General features: G+C 52.8%; 1 protein-coding gene across 2 annotated transcripts in view; it reads left to right on the top strand.

Moving 5' to 3' along the window:
* The window catches only part of ADCK1 (aarF domain containing kinase 1), a 138,694-nt gene extending 119,144 nt beyond the window's left edge, over window positions 1-19,550 (top strand). For both annotated transcript variants that reach the window (XM_040225992.1, XM_040225994.1), the window contains 4 exons: window positions 11,721-11,870; window positions 13,318-13,515; window positions 16,983-17,176; window positions 18,660-19,550. In XM_040225992.1, coding sequence (XP_040081926.1) covers window positions 11,721-11,870; window positions 13,318-13,515; window positions 16,983-17,176; window positions 18,660-18,831 — 714 coding nt within the window. In that variant the 3' untranslated portion in view covers window positions 18,832-19,550. The remainder of the gene's footprint in view (window positions 1-11,720; window positions 11,871-13,317; window positions 13,516-16,982; window positions 17,177-18,659) is intronic.
* Window positions 19,551-21,946: the final 2,396 nt, after the last annotated feature.

The following is a 21,946-nucleotide window of genomic DNA, read 5'->3' as shown; positions in this document are numbered from 1 at the left end:
TCTCCAACACCAGAGTTCAAAAGCATCAATTCTTTGGCGCTCAGCTTTCTTTATAGTCCAACTCTCACACCCATACATGACTACTGGAAAAACCATAGCCTTGACTAGACAGACCTTTGTTGACAGAGTAATGTCTCTGGATTTTATTAGCAGCTAATATGAACCAAACATGTGACAACATCTAATCTACTCCTTACAGATGCCCTGTCAAGGATATCTCAATCCCATTTCTAGATGAGAAGCTGATGCTCAGAGAGGTTAAACAGGTTGCCCAGCATCACAGAGCTAGCAGGGACAGTCAGGAGCAGAAGCCAGGTCGGCATGAGTTCTGAGTCCTTTCTCCTCCACCTTCTCCATCCCTGTCCCAGGCATCTCTGCCTGGGGCTGCAGCAGAACCTGAGTCTCGCGGGCTGACAGCCACGCCAGTAACTCCTCAAAGAAGGAGTTGGAATACTGACGGAAGCTTTGCCAGCTCCCAGGGCACCATCCAAATGCAGCCCTCCTCTCTCTAGCTCATGTCAAGTTCATAGAAGCGTTGTTCCATTTTCTAGAGGACTAGGTTCACCTTCCTAGTGTGTGGCTAAAGCTCCGAGTTGGTAGCTAGTTGATGGTTGTTGCTGTTTTCATTATCATCATCATCCCTGGGGCTTGCCCTTTCTCTCTGTTACCTCCTTTGGCCATTGATGTTTACCCACTGCCTGACTCTGGGTGCCATGCTCATTCTGTGTCACAGTCTTAGGAGGGAGGGAGGTCTTGTCTCCATTCTAGGGATGAAGAATGAAGAGACTCAGGGAAGGAAGTAAGTTACATGAGGTCTCAGATCTTCGTGGAACACCTTGTGTATTGTGATGTGGACATCCCATGTACTCACCAGCTGGGCAGAGACACAGGCCGTTTCTAGCCCCTTGGCAGGCCCCTCATGCCCCCTCGGAATCCACGCCCTTCTTACTGCCCCCAGAGCCACCACTGTTCTGACTTCTGTCACCAGGGAGCACCTTCTCCCTCCCTGAACTGTGTGTTAATGGCACCATACTGCATAGTGGTTTAGACCTGGCATTTTTGTCATCAAGCTGCTGCGGGTCTTTTCTGGAGGCTCTGTTCTCTTCCCTTGGTCTGTAGGTCTGTCCCTGTGATAATACCATACTGTCTTAATTCCTTCTCCCCTTAAGCCCCTGCCCCTGGCTTCTGGGGTTTACGTGACCTGGGAGGCTCTTTGGCAGTGTTCCAAGATGATGTCATTAAATCCTTGCGCAGGAACCTTAGACTAGGCCGTGGGTGGTGGGCCATGTGCTCTGCTGACCATCGGTGATATTAGGAGAGGCGAGGAACAGATCTTGCTGTGCAGAAATTAACCTATTTTAGGTTAATTTTGTAATTCCCAACCAATGTCAAAGCCACAGGCCTCATGGAAGACTAGTGGGGTGTGTATGTGTATTTGTGTGTATATGTGTGTGTGTATTTGTGAGTAGCATGAAAGACTCCATGTGACTGGAACTTTCTAACAAACTTCTAACGTTCTGAAGCCTCCCTAGGACTATGGGTCTGAGTGGGCCTGTCCCTGGCGTGACTGTCCCTGCTGAGGACTGCCTGGCTGAGTGTCGCTTGGGGAGGGAGGTGCAGGGCACAGCGGGGAGTGACCAGAGGCAGATCTTGCTGCAATCCTGGGGGGAAGGGTAGTTAGTGGCATCTTGGCTGCTATAAGCTGTTGGCTCAGCAGGAAGCGTCTCTGGAGGCAATTGCTCTTGAGGGGAGGTGGGCAGGGCTGCAGACCCTCCAGCACTTGTTAGTCATCCCCACTCCACTTGAAGAGGCCTCTTCACCCTGCAGCACCCCAGCCTAATTGGGCCTCATATGTGAGGACCTGAAGACCAGTCTAAGTGGCCAGTTCCTGATAGACTCAGCTAAGAAAACACCATGTTAGCAGGCCAGAGACCTGGGTTCAGGCTCCATCTCTGCCGGTGGGCCGCTGTGTGACCTTGGACAAATTGCTTCCTTCTCTGGGCCTCAATATGCTTACTGGAGGTGTTGGGTTAGCTGGACTCTTAAGGGTCTGTTCTGCTCGGATACTTTACAGAAGAGCCGCTCTCTGCTTGCCAGGAGATAAGACCTGAATGCAGCTTCCTTGGCCCCATCCCAAATCGACTTATCAGAATCTGGTGCTTGTGAGAATCAGCATTTTAACAAACTCTCCAGGTGGTTCAGACACTCACTAGAGTTCAGGAGCCACCTGCCACAGGGCCAGGGGGCCCCTGGCTGCCCCAGGTGGGCCCTCAGGCATCACCTCCGCTGTTTTGTGCGTCCAGACATGTGGCTGCCCTGCCTAGGTGTGCTCTCTGCCCAGCATGGGGCCTGCGGTGCTCGAAGCCTGCAGGGGCCCTCGTTCGTCTCTGCTCTGAGCCCAGAAGCGACATATTACTGAGGGCCTGACCCAGTAATCATATTTGCCAGTCACTTTAAGAGCTGGTGACAGTGACTGTCATTGATTTCATTAAGAATAAAGGTCATGTAGGAGCGCGCTTTCCCGGGCTGGATGCAGCCTCCTCAAGCCACAGGATGACTATTGATTGCGGGACCTTTATCGAAGGTTAATTGGATTTCAGTGAGTGTGTGTTTAAGACCCTACCTGGGCCGAGGCCCTATTGAATTTGTGTGAAATTAGCCGAGAGAAAGGTGACAAAGTCAGGAGCTGGGGTTGGGTGAGACAGGGACTGGAGGCCTGGTGGCCAACTTGCACAGTCCGGTAAGGATGAGCTGGATGCAGAGATGAGGGGCTTGCAAGAGACACCAGCCTGTCCACTCCAGAGGCCCAGGAGCCTGCTGGGGAAAGAGGGCCGGGTGCTCTGCAGTGGTCATTATGTGGAATTGGGCCGGGTCCTCTGTCCTCGGGGTGGCCCTCTGGTCTGTGGTGTGTGTGGCAGAGTCTGTCTTTTTACCACTCCAGAGAGCAAATCTTGTCTTCCATCGGGATCGGGAGGGGATCTGGAGGTTTAGCTCTTACTTTGCACCCCCAGCCTGTGTCTCAGAGGTGCCAGGGCCCTGCTGGGCTGGCCTCTCTGGTCTGAGACACCTGTCATCAAGCTCCCCACTGTCGCCTGCTGTCCGCTCCCCCCTGCAAACAGCCTTGCTAATCGCTTTGCCTGCCATTGTTGGCCCTTCTACTCTCTACTGGGGTTGGGGGGGGGGTGTCTCAGCCTTTTTTGTCTTCTTTCAAGTTGTTTTAGCTGGGCTGGTGAGGAAGGGCACTCAGGGCCTGGGTTCCATCTGCACGTGTTTCCAACTGCCCTTGCCATGATCCTACTTTCCAGTAGTCTTTCCATCCCGTGTCACTGGAGAAGCAGTGAAGAGATCTCAAATGTGTTTTCCAGCAGATGTTTCTTGAGTACCTACTGTGCACAGGCCTGGCATGTCAGTGCCATAGGAGAGCTGTGGACAGAGTGTGGAAGAAGTGGGCTGGCCAGGTGTCACTGAGGCTGGGCGTGTGGCGGGTGGGGCAGAGGGTTTGAAGTTGGGCCCCCTGGGGGTGTGCATGGCTCTGCCATTTATTGGCCAGGTGCCCCTGGGTTTCTCATCTGTATAATTGTAGTGATAACAGTACTTCCTTTGTGGGGTGGTTGTGCAGGCCTTGCAGGTTATGAGGTTCTGTGTGTGTGTATATATATATATATATATATAAAGTCATTTATAATTCATGACATTATTAGTCATAGCAGCACGTCTTCCTCCACAGAATCTTTGAGAATCTTCTTACTTCTCTTCTGTCCACCTACCTCTGCTGTCCATGAGTGTGCAGACTTGGGGGTGGTGGTTGAACATTGGTTTGAACAGTGGTTGAACAGACTCGGGGGTGGTGGCTGAACATTGGTTTGACCATTGGTTGAACAGTGGTCATTGGTTGAACATTCTGTTTCTAAAAGCCATACTGCCTGGGGTTTCCTCTTGTCGCCCGATCCCAGCTCGCGCTTTTCAGGACTCTGCCTTAGTGCTCAGCGTCATTTCCCATTTGGGGGCCTCTCTGACTCCGTGGTGGAAGGCACTCAGAAGACCAGGGAGGAGAAACTGGAAAGGCACAAAGACTCTGGTTACTGAAATCACTGGGCTTCCCTGGTGGCTCGTGGTAAAGAATCCACCTGCCAGTTCAGGAGACGTGCGTTTCATCCCTGGGTCAGGAAGACCCCCTGGAGAAGGAAATGGCAACCCACTCCAGTATTCGTGCCTAGGAAATACCATGGACAGAGGAGCCGGATGGGCTGCAGTCCTTGGGGTCCCAGAAGAGTTGGACATGACTGAGTGACTAAACAATAAGAATAACTGAAATCACTGGAGTGAAAACATCTCCTCCCTTCACCCACCCTCTGTAACCTCTCACACCAGGTCGTTAGAAGCTCGGGGATGTTGGAGGGGTCTAGGTGCACAAGTGGGCTCCTGGACACTCATTTCCCCAACAGCAGGGGTGTCATGAGTTGGGGACAGCATCGGAGTCGGCCTTCCTGGATTCTCGCGCTGGCTCTGCTGCTTAAGAACTGTGTCGCCTTGGGGGTGCACATCACCCTTGGGAAGCCTCAGATGCCTGCTGTAAAGTGGATGCAAGAGAGTCTCAGGGACTTTTCTGGTCCATTGGTTAAGACTCATGCTTCCAGTGGTTAACACTCCATGCTTCCGTTGTAGAGGGCACAGGTTTGATCCCTGGTCAGGGAACTAAGATCCTATATGCCCTGTGGTGCAACCAAAAAAACAAGTGTTGGATTGTTTGATGATTGAAATGTGAAGCAGGTGGAGCAGGGCCCACAGTCCATGCTCAGCATAGCCTATTTTGTTGGAACTCTGGCAATAAAATATTTGCCAAAAGAGGGGGGAAATTTAAGGAAAAATTCTTTGCTCATTTTTTTTATACTGACCTCGGTAGGGTGGATGGATGTGGACACATTATTTCTTCGGAGTGAATTGCTGCCCATGGCGGGGATGTCAGAGGTTGATATCTGTGTCTTCTTGGAACTGTGGCCCCTGGATCCATTCCCTACCCCGCTGGTAGCCATGACCCTGTGAGTCTCACTAGCCAGGAACCCGTATTGGCCTGTGGATACTCCATGCCCTGGTTCTCAAGCGCTGTCCCAGTTCAAGCCGAGTCTAGAGAAGCTCTCACCGAGCTCCTGGAGGCTCCGAGATGAGAGAAACTCCCCCAGGTTCCTGTCAGTGAACCCAGCTCCTCTTTCTTCCTCACTACGTCTCCCAGGCACGTGTGGCTAAAGAAGTTCCCACTGTCTTCACTCTCAAGGACTTCATCGCAGTGTTTGCTGGCCCAAGATTGACCACTCTGTGAATGGGAAGCAGTGAGGAACTGAGGCTTATATATCCCAGGGGTGGGATTGAGGTGGGCTGGGGTCGGGCGGGGCAGGGGGGGGAATGCTCGGGGCAGTTGTCTGGCCCTGAAGGCTGTGGTTCTGCCTCTAGAAGCCTGGGCGGCCACCAGGGGAAGGGCAAAGAGAGCTTGAATTACTAACCTTCTTATGCTTAATATCGGGCTACTTGTGTGATTATTAATATCCTGCAACACTGACCTCCTGTTTCTTTCAGAGATCTTGGCCTTGCTTCCATGACACCCCCAAGAACATAGACTTTCCCTTGGGGGGTTGGAATAAATTAATCCATGCAATTATAGAGTAATTAAAGTACTTTCAGCCAACTCAAGTTTTGAGAAAAATTAAAAAAAAAACTCTGATTTAGATATTATTTACTAATTCTTTATTCAGACTTTTTAAAAAAAAAATAGATTTCTGTTTTTTTTTTCCCTTCCCTACTGTTAGAAACATAAAGGGGTTGCATGATTACTGAAATCACTTATGTGAGTGGCACGTTCTTTTTACATGGAATCGTTAAAAACTTGTCACTGATTTTTTTTTTTTTTCCTAAAAAGAGCCGTACTATGGCTTTAGTTAATAGCGTATTTTTGGTTAGACAAACAGCCTTGGATTTCCCACTGTGACTCTTTTCTCCAAATGGAATGCTTTCTTGGTTGCTGTGGGGACCTACAGAGGATTTCTGGCGCAGTTTCTGCCTCCAGTAAGGAGCTTTCCCGTGAGTGGAGAGGCAGAAGGGGTTTGTGATTGAAACTGTGTTCCCTGTAGCCAGGCCGCCTGGATTGGACCCAGGTTTCACTAACTGCTGGCCAGGTGACCAAGCTGCCTCCTCTTTTTTGTATTTCGCTCCCCTCACCTGGCTCCTGCAGACGTGGCTGTGAGTCCAGATAACTTGCCTGAAATGGTGGGTTGCACAGAGTGTCAGCCGTTACCATTGGGAAAAGGTGGGACTCCGGTCTTTATGCAGATAACTGCCCTTAACAGGGTAAGGGGCAGCCTTAGAAGAGCTGACATTTCTTCCAAGGAGATGTACAGATGGCCAAGGGGCACATGAGAAGATGTTCACCACCACTAGTTGTCAGGGAAATACAAATAAAAACCACACAATGAGAGATCCTCTCACACTTGCTGGAATGGCTGTCATCAAGAGGACAAGAGATAACGGCGTTGGTGAGGAGGTGGAGAAAAGGGCACCCTTGTGCACTGTTGGTGTGATGTGAGTTGGTGCATCCGCTATGGAAAACCATATGGAGGTTCCTCAAAACACTGAAAATAGATCTACCATATAGTCCAGCAGTTTCACTCCTGGGTTTACATCCAAAGGAAATGAAACCTGCATGAAAAGGACAGCTGCTCGCCCATGCTCCCCGCAGCCTTATTTAGAATTGTTTGTTCTTGAGGAGGAGATGGAGCTGAGTATATGGAAGGGTTGGAGAGAGGGTTTTGTGCCCAGGAATGGCCTTAGGCTTCCTCTGCGACTCTTGGTGCTGCTGTGAGTAGGAGGGAGGGGACTGGCTGCCTTTCTCTCGGCAGTTTACAATTTACTGCAACTCTGATAGATAAGGAAAATGACTGAGGTACTTCTCTGGTGGTCCAGTGGTTAAGACTCTGTGCTCCCAGTGCAGGAGGCCTGGGTTCAGTCCCTGGTTAGGGAACTAAGACCCCGCATGCTGCATAGTGTGGCCAGAAAAAGGAAAAGCTACCCAAAATTTAGAGATAGGAGTGTGCAGTTTGTCCTTTCAAAGTCATCCTTGGCCATTTGTTTAAGCAGCCTACCTGAGGATTTTTTAGTATCTAAGGGAATGTACTTTTGTTTGACTTTGCTATTGACAATTAAGGGCTTGGGCTGAAGTCATATGTCAACCTGTAGATCTTATCCAGTAGAGATGCCAATAACTTCTCCCCGCTGGAAAAGATAACCCAAAGGTTATGATTTCCTTATTACCCGGTCAGCCAATAACCAGTTTTGTATCTAATCCTGGAATCTTAGCCTCTTATTCCTGTTTAAATGCCCATAAATTCCCAGTCCCTGAAAATTCTCAATTTGAACCAGCTCCACCTGCTTGCGGGCTCCTGTATTGATGAGTTTAACAACCTCTGACACGTGTTCAGTCTATATTTGTACCAGAGTCAAGTTTTTAACTTTTTGAAAATTACTCTTTGATGGTGATAATGGGTATATTTCCCCCCAAGTTTAAAATGATAAGAGACTTCATTATAGAAAGCAAGCATATTTGTGTCATATAGTGTACCGTGTAAAGTGCCTTTGCTTTTATGCAGTTACATTTTGACCTTGAATCTCAAGGTTGCTCTGTGAGGAAACAGAATAGATGGGGTTAGTCCCACTTAACAGCTAAGAGAACTTGGACCCAGACTGAGAAGGGAGGTGACTTGTCCCCCAGGTTGCTTGTGCCTGCAGTGGCAGTGCTAGGATGGCCCCAGGGCGAAGCCAGTGGCACAAGCTAGACCACACTCCTGTCTCTGCCTTCCCCATCTGTCTGTCTGGGTGATATCTGGTTAAAATGAACATCAGAAACAGCCCCCAAAAGGAAAGATACGAGGTAGGGGCAGCTGGATGGGGAAGGGCTTCCCTGGTGGCTCAGGTGGTAAAGAATCTGCCTGCAGTGCAGGAGACCTCAGTTCAGTTCCTGGGTCGGGAAGATCCCCTGGAGGAGGGCATGGCAACCCACTTCAGAATTCTTGCCTGGAGCATCCCATGGGCAGAGGAGCCTGGTGGGCTCCGGTTCCCGGGATCACAAAGAGTCGGACACGACTGAGCGACTAATGCTTTGCATTAGAGCCGCGGTTGGCAGCCTCTTGCTCCTCCTCCTCCCGTAGCAGCAGCTCAGTTCTCATGGGCCAAGGCTCCCCCAGCCTGAGTCCCCATACCCCTCGGGGCCACCTCTCAATGTCATAATAGGGGGCCCACAGCAATCAGCAATATTTCAGAAAGCTTCGAGGAGATCATACATCTCCCCATGACAGGTCGGCTCAGACTAAATGAAATGTCATTTCTCTGCTTTGGGCTGAAATTCCGTCATCTCCATCTGGCTGCCCTGCTTATCTTGGGCTGATCAGGAGCCCTGATTGGACCTCATATGCGTCCTTGACAAATAAAAATGAATTATGACTTAATAAATGCAATTGGTTTGGCAGATATGGCCCTTCAGGGCTCGGCTCCATAAAGCTTCCAAGAGCCTCCCTACAAGGGGTTCTTGGGGGTGCCAAGGTAGGGACCTGCTGGCTCATCCAGGGACCTGCTCTGGCTGGGCCCCCTCTCCCAGGAAACACCTCCTATCTCAGCCGGAGTCTGAGACTTGACACAGGGCAAAGGCTGTTCCTGATGCCAGCAGACACTGAGTACTGGGTTCCTTGCCCCCAGGAGAAATGACAGCAGCTGGAATGCGTGGCAGCAGGGCCCTGGGGGCACAGTCGGAGCCCCAGGACTTCAGTTAGCCTCTAACCCTCGCTCCATCATTCCTATAAAAGGTGCAAGTAGGGACTTCCCTGGTGATTGATTGAGATTCTGCTCTCCAACGCAGGGAGCTCAGGTTCAGTCCCTGGTCGGGGAACTGAGATTCTGTGTGCTGCAGAGCAACTGAGTCCACACACCACAGCTGCTGAGCCCACACACCCTGGAACCTGTGTGCCACAGCTCAGAACTGATGCAGCCAGAGATAAATAAGTAAATAAACTAACTTCTTAAAAAACAAACAGGTACATTGAAACCTAGTCTTCAGCCCCTCCGGGAGTATTATGAGGAATCAGGGGCACTAGCAGGCGTCACGCTGGGTTCCAAGCACCATGATGCTGTCATTTACCCGACTGTCATCCATGAGAGTGGCACTATTATTATTTCCATGTTACTGAAGCTGACAGTTTGACTAACTTGTTTAAGGTCATGAAGTTCAGTTGAGAAGTGCAGACGTCCTTGTGAGCTGGTATAGAATATCGGTTCCTAGAAGCCTAGGTCTCACCTGGTTTGAATCCTGGCTTTGCTTCTTTCCAGCCAGGTAGCTCTGGGTAAGTTAAACCTTTGACGAATCTCAGTTCCTAATCTGCAAAATGGAGATAACAGTTGTGCTTAGTTTTAGGGCCCTTTAATAAGGATGACAACTATGGTTTCTAAAGTAGAATTATTCTTGATGATTGAATTTGAGGTCAATTATCATGGATTGGGATTCAAAGGAAACTAATGGGGTTAGGATAAGCATCAGAGGTGAGAACTGTGGCATCTCAGAAAAACGTGGAGAGACCAGGGTCTCACTCATGTTGAAGGCAGAGTCCTGTATTCACATGTTTGGCCTGTTTACAGGCAAGGGGATGGATAACAGAGCCAGTCTGTGATATGGAACTTAGACCTCAATGAAACTATGTAACAAAATAATTAGTTCCAGTCATCATAGGAGCTTACAACAGTAGGCTAGATGGTTGTTAATCAAATAAGAACACAAAGAGTGTGCTAGTGATTAAAAAAAAAAAGAAAAACTACAGGCCTTCCCTCGTGGCCTCCTGGTAAGGAATCTGCCTGCCAGTGCAGGAGGCACAGGTTTGATCTCTGGTCCAGGAAGACCCCACATGCTGCAGAGCAGCTAAGCCCGTGCACCACAACCGTTGAGCGTGTGCTCTAGAGCCCAGGAGCCATAACTCCTGAGCCCGTGTGCCCCAAGTGCTGAAGCCTGCATGCCCTAGAGCCTGTGCCCTCGAGAAAGAGAGCCCAGGACAAGAGGCCTGCACACCACAGGTGAGAGCTACACTAGAGAGGAGCCCTTGCTTGCTGCAACTAGAGAAAACCCCGCACAGCAACGAAGACCCAGCCCCGTCAAAATGAATAAATAAAACTGAGAACAAAACAAAAGCAGCACCATTAAAAAAAAAAAAAGGAAACGGAACAGTCTCCAGCATCCTATGAGAGTGTATGGCAGGAGAACCTCGTTTAATCTAGGAGGTCAGGGAAGGCGTCCCCAGGGAAATAATGCTCAGCTGGGATGGGAAGGAAGAGGAGTGAACCAGGTGAAGGGGAAATGGAAGGATGCTCCTGGAACAAGCATCATGTGCGAAGGACCAGAGGTAGGAAGGCACAGGGATTGTCCGAGAAGAGAGCAATTATGGCTGGAATGTCAGTGGCACAAGATTGAGACCAGGGAGGGAGGCTGGGCCTGGTCAAAGCAGACTTTGTAGGCCAAGGAACCAATGCAGAGAACGCAGGAGGTGTGGGTTCGATCCCTGGGTTGGGAAGATCCCCTGGAGGAGGAAATGGAAACCCACTCCAGTATCCTTGCCAGGAAGTCCCATGAACAGAGGAGCCTGGCGGGCTAAACAGTCCAGGGGTTGCAAAGAGTTGGACACGACTAAACGACTGAACACACACATGCAGGCCAAGGAAAGGACTTGAGTCTTTATCTTAAGACCCTAGTCCTGTGTTCCGTACTCTGGGGGCCCCTCCTCCCCTCTGGCTGCGATATATTTGTTAGTGCCCATGGGGTCCAGGCGAGGCTGAGGGATACTGAGGGCAGCGTGTGCCCTCGGGACACCAGGTTCCTGGGACGAACATCCCTTTGTCTCCTGGAAACCCGTCAACAGACCATCTGTGGGGCCGGGTCTGCCTCTCTTCAGCAGCTGTTCCCTAGCTGGAAAAAGGCTTTTAGCTTTAATAAAAAGGGAATAGAGATAAGGAGGCTGCCTGGGCAGGGAGAGCGGCAGTGACAGGATGATTTAAATGGCCTCTCCAGTGTCATTTCTTCTGTGCAGACATCATAAATCAGATTAGCATTGGGCTCTGGTGGGGAGGGGAGTAGGGAAAGGGGCCTGAAGGGAGCGGGGAGGCGGGCATGTGACTCCAGGTGCCCCTGGTGCTGACCTGGAGATGCTGGGGCCACCTGTCCCTGGTGCTCAGCAGCCCCGGCCTTGGAGGAGGGGCAGAGAGAATGATCCCTACCCTCAACCCAGCTTTCCAACCCGCATTCAGCTTTTGGGGGGAAAAAGTGAAGAGGGACTAAGAGAGAAGGAAAAAAACACACACAAAAAACGGGGAAGTGTAGAGAGGTGGGTGTTACAGCCTTTAGGAAACCTAGAAGCAGTGGTTCTCCTGTCTTGTCATCCATTAAAATCACCTTGGATGCTTAAAAAACTACAGATGCCTGGATGAGTTCCAGCTGACTCCAACGTGGAGCTAAAGTTAGGAAAAGCCGGATTAGCGATCAGCTTCTCTTGTCTACTCAAGAACTACAGGGTCTCAAGCCATCGCTTCCACCATGATCGCTCAGGCCTTCCTCTTGAAGGTGGCTAGCCTGAGCAGCCAGTGTAGAAGTCTCTGAGGCAGGTAGTAACGCGGTGCAGCTCCCACCCGGCTCCCTTCTCTTTCAGATCTCGCGCCACCTGGGCAGGATGTACAGCGAGATGATCTTTGTCAACGGCTTTGTGCACTGTGACCCCCACCCGGGCAACGTGCTGGTGCGGAAGCGGCCAGATACGGGAAAGGTGGAGATCGTCCTGCTGGACCATGGGCTGTACCAGGTAGGAGGGCCCTTTCCCCACCGGCCAGCCCCAGGCTCTGCTCCTGCCTGGTTCAGAGCCCTCTGAACTCCCCTGTCCACCACAGAAACGGGATCAGATGGCAAGGTAGCTGGAGAGGGTGCTGCCCTAACCCCTAGGGCCGTCGTTTTGTGAAAGTCATGCTCACGTGAGCTCTCCAAGCTCTCCGAGCCCCAGCTTCCTTTGGAGAAGGGGGTGACAGAGGACGAGATGGTTGGATGGCATCACTGACTCAATGGACATGAGTTTGAGCAAATTCCGGGAGATGGTGATGGACAGGGAAGCCTGGTGTGCTGCAGTCCATGGGGTCACAAAGAGTCAGGCATGACTGAGGGATTGAACACCAACCACAGAGTGAGAATGATAATACCTTGTTTAGAGGCAGCTTTGAGGGGTCAATAAGATTGTACCTGGTTGTGTGAATCGACTTTGTCAGCTGCCAAAAAAAAAAAAAAAAAAGAAAGAAAATCCCTTTTCCCCAGGGAAACCCAGGCCAGCCAGCCAGACCCTGGGAGGTGAGCTGCTCTCAGATGAGCTTAGATGGGGCAGGGGCAAGGGTCACTCAGCTCCAGGGAGGAGGTCGTGTTTAGTGGGGAAACGTGGAGGGGGTAAACTCACAGGGGTTAGATGACCCTGACTCCATCCTCTGGAACTGGGGACAGAGAGCTGGTGCCAGTGAGTCGTGTGTTGCTGCCGGGAAGTTGAGAAGTTCCCTGCCCATCCCAGGTCCTGGTTTGACTCCATGAAGCCGATGGTCCTGGCGAGGTTTTCCTGCTGGTCTCCTGCTCCTCTGTTCAGAGCTCTGATCGCATGCACATCCCCAAACCTGGGATTCCTTTGAAAGGCTCAGTGATGCTGGGCATGTTAGTTTTGCGCGGACACAGCCCCTAAATGAGTGATGGCCCAGACACAACAGATGTCTCATGGCCTGCTCGTGCACCAGTCCGGGGTGCATGGAGGAGCCCGCAGGCAGGGGCTGACCGAGGCTGCACCTCCCGGCTTCTCTTTGAGGGTCTCGCCCACCAGCCCCCAGGAGCAGGGTGAGGGCTCAGAGGAACATGCCTGGGAATGTTTTCATGGACCAGGTCTGGAAGTCGAGCTTCTGACACATCCCATTGGTCAGCGCTCAGGCAGAGGGCTACATCTAAAAAGGAGGAAGGCCTGGTGGTAGCCTGTACGTGGGAAGAAGAGGGGAGTGTAGATTCTGGTGGGCCGGTGGTAGCCTCTAACACTCTCCAGGACCAAGGCTGACCCAATAGTAGCTTTGTGCTTGGATCTTCAAGGATGGCTGACTATAGGGGAGGAACGGATGTTGGGCAGGTGTCACGGTCTCCCCCGGCCCTGCTCCCAGCGGTCACGCCAGGCGGGGACGAGGTCTTTCATGGTGAGGGGAGGAAGCCCCCGACCTGCCACGCTGCCCCCGCTGTAGGCGCTCACCGAAGAGTTCCGCCTGGACTACTGCCGCCTCTGGCAGTCGCTGATCTGGACCGACATGCAGAGCGTGAGGAAGTACGGCCAGCGCCTGGGAGCCGGCGACCTCTACCCCCTGTTCGCCTGCATGCTGACGGCCCGGTCCTGGGATGCGGTCAACAGGGGCATCGGCCAGACTCCCGTCACCGCCACAGAGGTGGGTGCCCCCGGTCCCGGTCCTGCCCTGTCGCCGAGGAGGCAAGGGGGCAGGGCCGAGGGTGGAGCTGTGCCAACCCAGGGTTTGAGAGCACTCTGGTGGGCAGTGGGGCTGGAGTTGGGTGGGGGGGTAGAATTGGAGAGATCCTGCCCGAGGAGCCGGGGATGGGAGAAACAGTGTCTCTTTGGGGGAGTGGTGGACAAGGAAAAGCGTGCCTCTGTGTCCCCCTTCCAGCCTTGTCAACCTGGAGGATTAAGTAGGTCGTGTTGACTGTATAGCCCGGGCCCCATGACGTTCACTCCGACCTGCCCTCTCAAGACTTCAGCCTTCCACCACATTCTCCCACAGGACTTCTGGCATCCCCCAGAGACCTGACTCTTAAGTAAATCTGGCACTGCCCGCTGTCTCCTGCTGGGCACTGTCTCCCATCGCGGGGTTCATCTAGGGCGCCCTCGGGGGAGGGGGCTTCAGTTCCTCACGCCATGCTCAAAGGCTTGCTTCTGTGCCATTATCCTATGGAGTTTGTGGTGGAACAGGCTCTAGACGAGAGTCCCCAGGGCTCCAGAGTCCCCGAGGCCAGGGCGAGGCCCGCCTTAGCAGCGCCCTTCTCTGTATGCATCCTCATCTCTGCCCCACAGCAGGGCCAGATTTGGGGCTTACTCTTCCTCACTCGGCATGAGCTCCCGCCCAGGCGTCTCAGTTCCTCATGGAATCGCCTCCCGTCTTCCTAGGCTGTCAGCTGGCAGGCCTGTGCAGACTTGGCTTGTGTCCATGTGGGGAGGGGCTCACGCTTGCCGTGAGGGACTGGATTCTGCTTGTGCGGTGGAGGGCCCTGGGCTCTGATTCCGGCCCCTGCTTCTCCCTCTGGCCTGCCCTTGGAGGGTTCTCATCACCTCTCTGAGCCTCAGAGTCCTCCCCCATGAGCTGCCTTGGGGTGGGGGCTTTAGCAATGGCTGGGTCCAGAGTCTCCAACAACGTCCCCCAGCAGGCCACGTCTTGCCGTCTCTTGGCTCCGCTTTCCACTAAGTTGCCATCATTTCCCAGCAAACTTGGTGGCAAAGATGACCGCTGGTTGCCCCAGGCTCATGCAGCTTTCAGCGCATCATCTCAGAAGAAGAGAAACCCTCTCCCTCCTTTGCTGCACAGAGGGGATGATTCTGCTTGATAACCCATGCAGAGGGCCTCCCCATAGTCTCTGAAATTTGTTCATGGAACCAACGTTTCTTTGTTGCTTTGTCTTTGGAAGTCTTTGACAGCTTGTGAGCAGGAGAAGGATATGCTCAGACTTCCTCTGTTAAGTCTCTCTGGAGTGGGGCAAGATGAGCCGTGGGGCTGAGGTAGGTGCTAACGGCAGTGGAGGTGGAGAGAAGCGGATGGAGCTAAGGTGCATTTTGTTTGTTTGCTTTTTATTTCTTTTCTTTTGGCTGTGCCAGGTCTTACGGGACTCCCCAATGGCTCAGCTGTAAAGAATCTGCCTGCAATGCAGGAGACACAGGAGACCCGGATTCGGTCCCTGGGTTGGGAATATCCCCTTGAGTAGGAAATGGCAACCCACTCCAGTATTCTTATCTGGAAAATCCCATGGACAGAGGAGCCTGGAGAGCTACAGTTCATGGGTTCGCACAGAAATGGACATGACTGAAGCAACCTAATGTGCATACAGCCTATAGATGGGATTAAAAACACAGAGATGGAAAAGATCGCATGGCACTCAGTAGATGCTTGGTGAATGATACCTGTTGGTATTAACTAAGTTAGAGTTTTATCTTTGCAATCAGGTAGGCATCCAGCAGGGGCCAAGCGTGAAGACTGTGCTGCTCTGAGAAGTAGCCCCTTAGGGTTGCCTGGGTGGACTCAGGGGCTTCCTTTTGGGTCCAGAGGGGCTGTGGCCAGGCCAGTCCCACCTTGCTTAGAGGGGCCTCTGTGGTGAGTGGGGCCTTGATCTGGCCTTAGCCCCTGCAAGCAGCGGGGGACAGGAGTTGGGGAGGCAGACAAGCTCTTGGCGCCTGGCTTCGTGTTGAGATGTTCTAGTCTGATAGCTCCTGCCTGGGGGACATTTCAGGTTTCACAGCGAGGCACTTGTCGGCGGTGCACCCATGTGCCTGAAAGGGCCTAGAGTCCTGCTCCTGCTGCAGAGGGGAGCTTTGGGGCAAAGTGCTGGGCAGCACCTCTGGGCCCTGGTGTGACTTTGCCCAGCCCCGTATGCCCCCCAGCACCTTGCCTTTGGGGACCCTCAGGGTTCTGCTGGGAGGCAGGCACAGCATGCCTGGGTTTTAGGGGAGGACCCTGGGCCGCACAGCACTCTGTAAGATGACAGGCAGTGTAGCCTGCTGGTGAGGGTGCAGGCTTGGGAGCTGAATGACCAGAGTTTGACTCCTGCCTCACTAGCTGTGGACCTTGGGGAGGTTATTTTACTTCTCAGTGCCTCAGCTTCCTCCTCTCATATGGGGATATATGCTCGCCTAATAGGGTTGTTGTGAGGATGAGATGAGTTAATGCATGCAAGCATGTCAGAGTGCGCAGGTTCCTTAGTGATGCTCAGTACACATGGATTCTTGTCATCACCATTGCCATCATTGCTTCCCTGAAGACTGAGATGGGATCAGAGCCTCGCTCTATACTAAGGACTCTGGCTGGAGGCAGTTATCTGCCCAGAACCACGTGAGCTCAGGGACGGGGAAGGCTGGGAAACCGGCCCTGAAAATTACCCACCAGGATGGGGCAAGGGCTATCCCTGAATCCTCCTCCGAGGTCCTGAGGACCTTGGGCATGGGCGGGCTGACGCCAGCTCCAGCCTGGAGGACAGTGATGGGCTGTGGCTGTGCGAACAGGTCTGGCGGGGCTCAGGGTCAGGCAGAGTGTGGGGCAGGACTTTGGATTTGGGTTTGGGGTCAGGAGCTCAGAGGTCTCGACTGCACCAGTCTGGGTTTGGCTGGAGCAACAGGGGCCTCAGCCAGTACTGGTGACTCAGCCAGTACCAGCTTGCAAGAGTCCTTACTGACCTGGCCTGAAAATTGGTGGCCAGTGCAGAGCCTTGGCGAATAACACAAAGGTGGACCCCTGGGCTGAGAGGCAGAACCGATGAGATGGTTGGTGGGGAGGTAGACTCCCTGCCCCGTCGGTACTGGCCTGGGGGCTTGGGGGAGGGGTATTGGTGACCTTGGCTGCAAGGAGCCAGGACGGCAGAGGCAGTAGAAATGAGGCCTGTTTCCCCCGCCATTGACGGGCTCCAGTGCTGTGTCCAGTGCTGGGCTGGAAGTTGGGGAAGACGTCCTGTCCAGGTTCGTCTGGCTACAACACTGCTTGGGCTGAGCTTCTCACCCGGGAAGGTTCCTAGTGCTGCTGAGGCCACTGTGCTAGACCCTCTCTCCCAGAGCCTCCCCACAGCCCCTTCCGATCGCTGGCAGCCCGGACGCCTGCTGCCTCCCCGGTCCCCCGCCCCACTCAGGCCGCCTCTTTCTGTTCAGGACTCAGAGATCCGCAACCACGCGGCCAACTACCTCCCCCAGATCAGCCAGCTCCTCAACCGCGTGCCGCGCCAGATGCTACTCATCTTCAAGACCAATGACCTGCTGCGGGGCATCGAGGCCGCCCTGGGCACCCGCGCCAGCGCCAGCTCTTTCCTCAACATGTCGCGGTGCTGCATCAAAGCACTGGCCGCGTGAGTGTGGGCTCTGGCCTCCCCCCCGCCACCCAACCCCAGCTCCCTGATCCACCCCAGGGGTCGGCATGCCCCCGCTTTATCCCCCAGCCCCCAGGGCCTGGCCTGAGCTCCCCAGTCTCCAGCTCTCCCTGCAGGAAGTTAGGGGCAGAAACCAGCTCCAGGGAACTGGCTGACACCTTGGGGTTATGTTTAAGGTGGTCCAAGAGAGCCACCTCTACTGGTTAAAATTGTGGGTTCTGGGACCTCACCTTCCTGGGCAAGCTTTCCTCGTGACCCTTATGCTCAGTAAAGTCTGCAGCATTTTTTGATAGTCTCAGTTCCACCCGAGAGTCCCCAGACTTGGGATCAGGATGCCCTGGCTCACATCTCATCCGTGCCTGGTCCTGGGACCGTGTCCCCAGCACCCTCCAGGCAGCGAGGCCGGTGTTCTTTTCCCTGCAAGTGCGGCTGTGACTCAGGAAGCGTGTCACTAGCCGGCTCTCTCGGGATCTCAGGTCTTTTCAGATGCCTCAGCATCTGGGAGGTGTTGATGGGGAAGGGAGTGGTGCTTCCCCAGGGAGGCAGTAGTAGAGGAATGAGGATCCCATGCTCTTCTACTGGATGGTAGCACATACATGGGAAGGCCCATGCTCTGGCTGAGTGTGCTCACCCAAGAGGGGAGACCTGGACTGGTCAGCTCTGAGCCATCCATCCATCCTAGGCAGCGAGTGGGTCATTCTGGTAAATGGGTGACGGCAGTGTTGACCCATGCATCATGCACCCGCTATCAAATACTGAGTTACAGCAAAATACACTGCCTAGGGAAGGGCTGAACATGATTCATTCTTCCTCTGAGGTTCCGGAAACGAAGTCTTGGGAGTTCTCTGGCAGCTCAGTGGTTAGGACTCAGTGCTTTCACTGCTGGGGCCTAGATTCAGTCCCTGGTTGGGGAACTAAGGTCCTGCAAGCTGTGTGGTATGGCTAAAAAAAAAGCAAACAAAAGTCTTGACTAGGTGATCCTCATCAACACCAGTTTCCATCATGTCCTTTTGTTGGTGCAGAAGGCCTCGAGCTGGGTGGAATCCATCATGGCCTCAGCCTCCCAGGACCACCTTGACTAGGTTTCCAGGTGATTCTTAGCCTCAGAAAGTTTGGGAGAGCTTTTTCATTTGAGACTGGGGGATTCTGACTTGATGAATGTTAACTCTACTTTTGGAAAAAGAGAAACTTTGGAACATGATACCCAGTGGGTCCTCTGGGCCTTTGATGAGGTGTGCAACATCTGCCTTTACTTACCCCACTTGCCTGGAAAACGCCTGTAGACTAGCTGAGTTCCTCTGGTCCCGGATTGGGCAGTGGTCTGATCACGTGACCAGGAGCCGCCCTCCCCTCGGGGAGGCGGAGTGGTGAGTTGGCAGAGCCACCACCTTCCGTTTTTCGAAGTGACGCTGCGCGTCTCAACGCTGCATCTCCTCTCTCTTCCTTCGCGCCCCTCCTGCAGGCACAAGAAGCAGAAGACCCGTTCACTCTTCAGAAAGGCCCGGATCTCTCTCAGGGAGTCCTTCAGCTTATGGAAGATCAACCTTCACGAGCTCCTTCTGCACGTGAAGGGGCTGAGGCTCACCGGCTGGGTCTGGGCTCTGCTCTGCTGGCTGCTGCCTGCTTCCCACTGAGTGGACACGGTGCCCACTGCCCAGCGGTGGCCCCTGCTGCGGCCGAGCGGTCTCTTCACCCCTCACTCTTCCGTCGTGTCTCCACCCGCTTGCCCCGTTTCTGCCCCGTGGAGCCCCGTGATCCCTGTCTATGGCACTGTCATGCTCCGCCTCTGGAAGTCCTCTCCAGTGAAGCCCGCGTCTCGGGGCCCCAGGCCGCATCCCGGGAAGGTTTCCGGCCGTTCCCAGGGAAGGCACGCGGTCTGCTTTCCCGCTCCCCGTCTGTGCCTTTGGGTTGGATACCTGCCCCACCTGCTTCTGTTCACCTTTCTTGTGGTCAAGATGGACTACGGAGCCCACCGAGGGCACATTTAACTCGCCAGACGTTTGGTTTTGCTGCAGAGGGGCGTGGTCCCTGAACTGCTAGAGAAGAGTTTTCTTTCTTTGAGCCATCCCTCCCCGGAGGTGCCAACCTTCCTGGGGTGGCTTGGCCCCCGAGCCAGGTTCTGTTGCAGCTGTGAGTTCACAGCTGTTGTGGTGAGCCCTTTGGTGACTTTATGTACTGTGATTCAATAAAAACCACTTTGGGGCTTCAGGGCAAGAGTGTGGTCACCAGGCCATTTATTCCAGGTTGGGAATGAGTCTACTCAGGCCACGAGGTAGGAGTGGCCGCGGATGCCACCTGCCATTGTTATCTGCTTGACTTCTTGTCCCTGAAATCCTTCCAGCCTTCCACTGTACGTCCGCTTTCTGATTCTTGTATGTTTCTCTTCCTTTCTAAGACAGATCTTGGTTGCTGCTGTTAGGAAGCTGAAGGCCAAGAACTTAGAGGCTCAGCAGAAACCTCTGACCTTGCTTCCCCTGGGTTCTCCCCTCATTCCCTGTGACCCGGCACCTCCCTTGTTCTGTTGATTGGCTCCTGGCTTAGTCCTCAGATTCATCATTCAATACCCTCATTCCTGAGACTGTTGTCTAAACTTCATGTGGCTGGGCTTCTGCTCTGAAACCTGCTGGTTACCTGCTAGACTCTGCTTCTACCTTGTTGCATGCTGCCAGCCTGCCCCTTGCTCCCCCGCCCCGATCATCCAGTCCAGTTTTGGGGATATCTGCAAACGCCTGCTCTAACTCCTGTGTCTGTAGTCTCCAGGTCCTCGTGACCCCAGATGCTGCAGGTCCCAGCTCTCACTGAGCACCCAGGCTCACGGGAACTGTGTCTGAATCTCTCTGATCTTACTTCACCTCATTCATGAGGGTAGGAAAAAAAAAATCCTAAATTTGAATCTCATTTTCTGTTCTCTTTATTCATAATACAACAAGCAGATTTTTCACTGACCAGAGATCGTTCGCCATCCCTTTGAATTAATTGTTCTCAGTGACCAGTTGGATGCACCCAGGGACCTGAGAGAATAATTTGCAAGATCTGCTATGAATCATGAGGATGCATGCTGCATATTATATTTTATGGTGTCTTTTATAGCCACTGAAGTAAATATAAATGTCCTTTTTGTTCAAGGTAATGGTTACTTGCTTTTCACTTTTGGTTTAATGGTTGGCTTCCTGCTGCCTTGGGATCTAAAACATCAGCATGTTGCCAGAACAGTTATCCAGAGAGAGCAGAGAGGCCGAGACAGTTTGGGGTACAGAGCAGTTTGAAAATAGAGGGCTTGATGTGTGAGTGCCTTCCACGTGTGAGAGAATATGCTGGGCTCTTGGTAAATAAGTTGCGTCATTCATTTGTCTCATCAGCTCTATGAGGGCGAAGGGTCATTAGCCTCATCTCACGGAGATGGGAACTCTCGAGGCTCAGAGAGATTTAGTCATTTGCTTTAAGTCGCACAGTTGCTGAATGAGGGTCCTTGCTTTGCTGTTAATTCCACAGTGCTGGCCGTGTGACTTACGCCTGCTCCTTGGGCTGTCATATGCGCCTGAATTGTGACTCTAACATTGACTTCAGAGGAAGTTGGATTTTCAATGGATTTGGGGGAGTGGGTGGGTAAAGGAGACCAAAAGCCCTGGAAAATTCAGACTGAGTCCTGCATGTTCCTTGGGCCTAAGACAGGGTCGTCCTGCACCCCTGTGATGCTGCAGTGAGATTCTGATGTGGACGACCCGGAGAGGGTGCAGCCTCTCTTCCCTTAAGGATGCAGTTTTCCCGTGAGCCTGCCCTCACTTCAGATACTCGCTGCAGGCTTGGGGTCCCCAGGCCATGTGTACTTTTGACCAACTGACTACAAATTTGGGGGTTCCCACCACCCCCTACCCCCCAGATTTGATAATTTGCTAGAATGACTCACAGAGCTCAGGAAGTCACTACACTTGAGACCAGGCAAATGAAGAGACACTCAGGGTGAGGTCTAGGGGGTCCTGTGTGCGGAGCTTCTGTGTTCTTGCCATGGAAGGACTCTCTTGGCACAGAGATGCATCACTGAGCTTCAGTGTCCACAGTTTTTATCAGGGTTTCATTGTATCAGCACAATTGATTGAATCATTAACTAGGTGATTGAATAAAATTTCCAGACCCTTTTCCCTCCACACCCCCATCCCCCATCACTAAGAAAGTCCAAGGATTGGGACTTCCCTGGTGGTCCAGTGGCTAAGATTCCAGGCTCCTGGGGGCCTGGGTTCGTTTCCTGGTCAGGGAACTGGTTCCACAACTAAAGGTCCACATGTTGCAACTAAGACCCAGTGCAGCCAAATGAAGAAAGAAAGAAGGTCCAGGGATTGAGAGGCCATCTTCCAGGAGCAACCAAGGGACAAAGACCAGACAGGTTTTTCATCATGTAAGTATACCTCTGGTGTCATCTCGTCCTGTGTACTTGGCCTGAGGTGCATCTTTATCAGCTGACTGCTGGCCTGTACCTTCTCCTCCTCCAGGTGGAGCCGTGTCTGGAAGGAGAGCTCTAGGAGTTCCCATCATCTCTGTTCTGCAGTTCAGAGAGCACCCGTGTGAGCTCTTATGCCAGATCTCTGCCCCGCTCCCTTCTCTGTCCTGCGGAACTTGGCATACGTTGATTGGGTTTTGGCGCTTCGAGTAAAATCCTGTGAGTTTCTTCCCCCAGCAGTGGCGATGTGTCACGAAGTCAGCACCAGCTTACTTCGAAGGGTGCTTTTTCTTTTAATCCTTGGATCCTAGTCC

This window comes from Oryx dammah, unplaced genomic scaffold (assembly GCF_014754425.2).
Source record: "Oryx dammah isolate SB20612 unplaced genomic scaffold, SCBI_Odam_1.1 HiC_scaffold_26, whole genome shotgun sequence".
Classification (NCBI taxonomy): domain Eukaryota; kingdom Metazoa; phylum Chordata; class Mammalia; order Artiodactyla; family Bovidae; genus Oryx; species Oryx dammah.
This window is presented reverse-complemented; position numbering and strand designations above follow the sequence as displayed.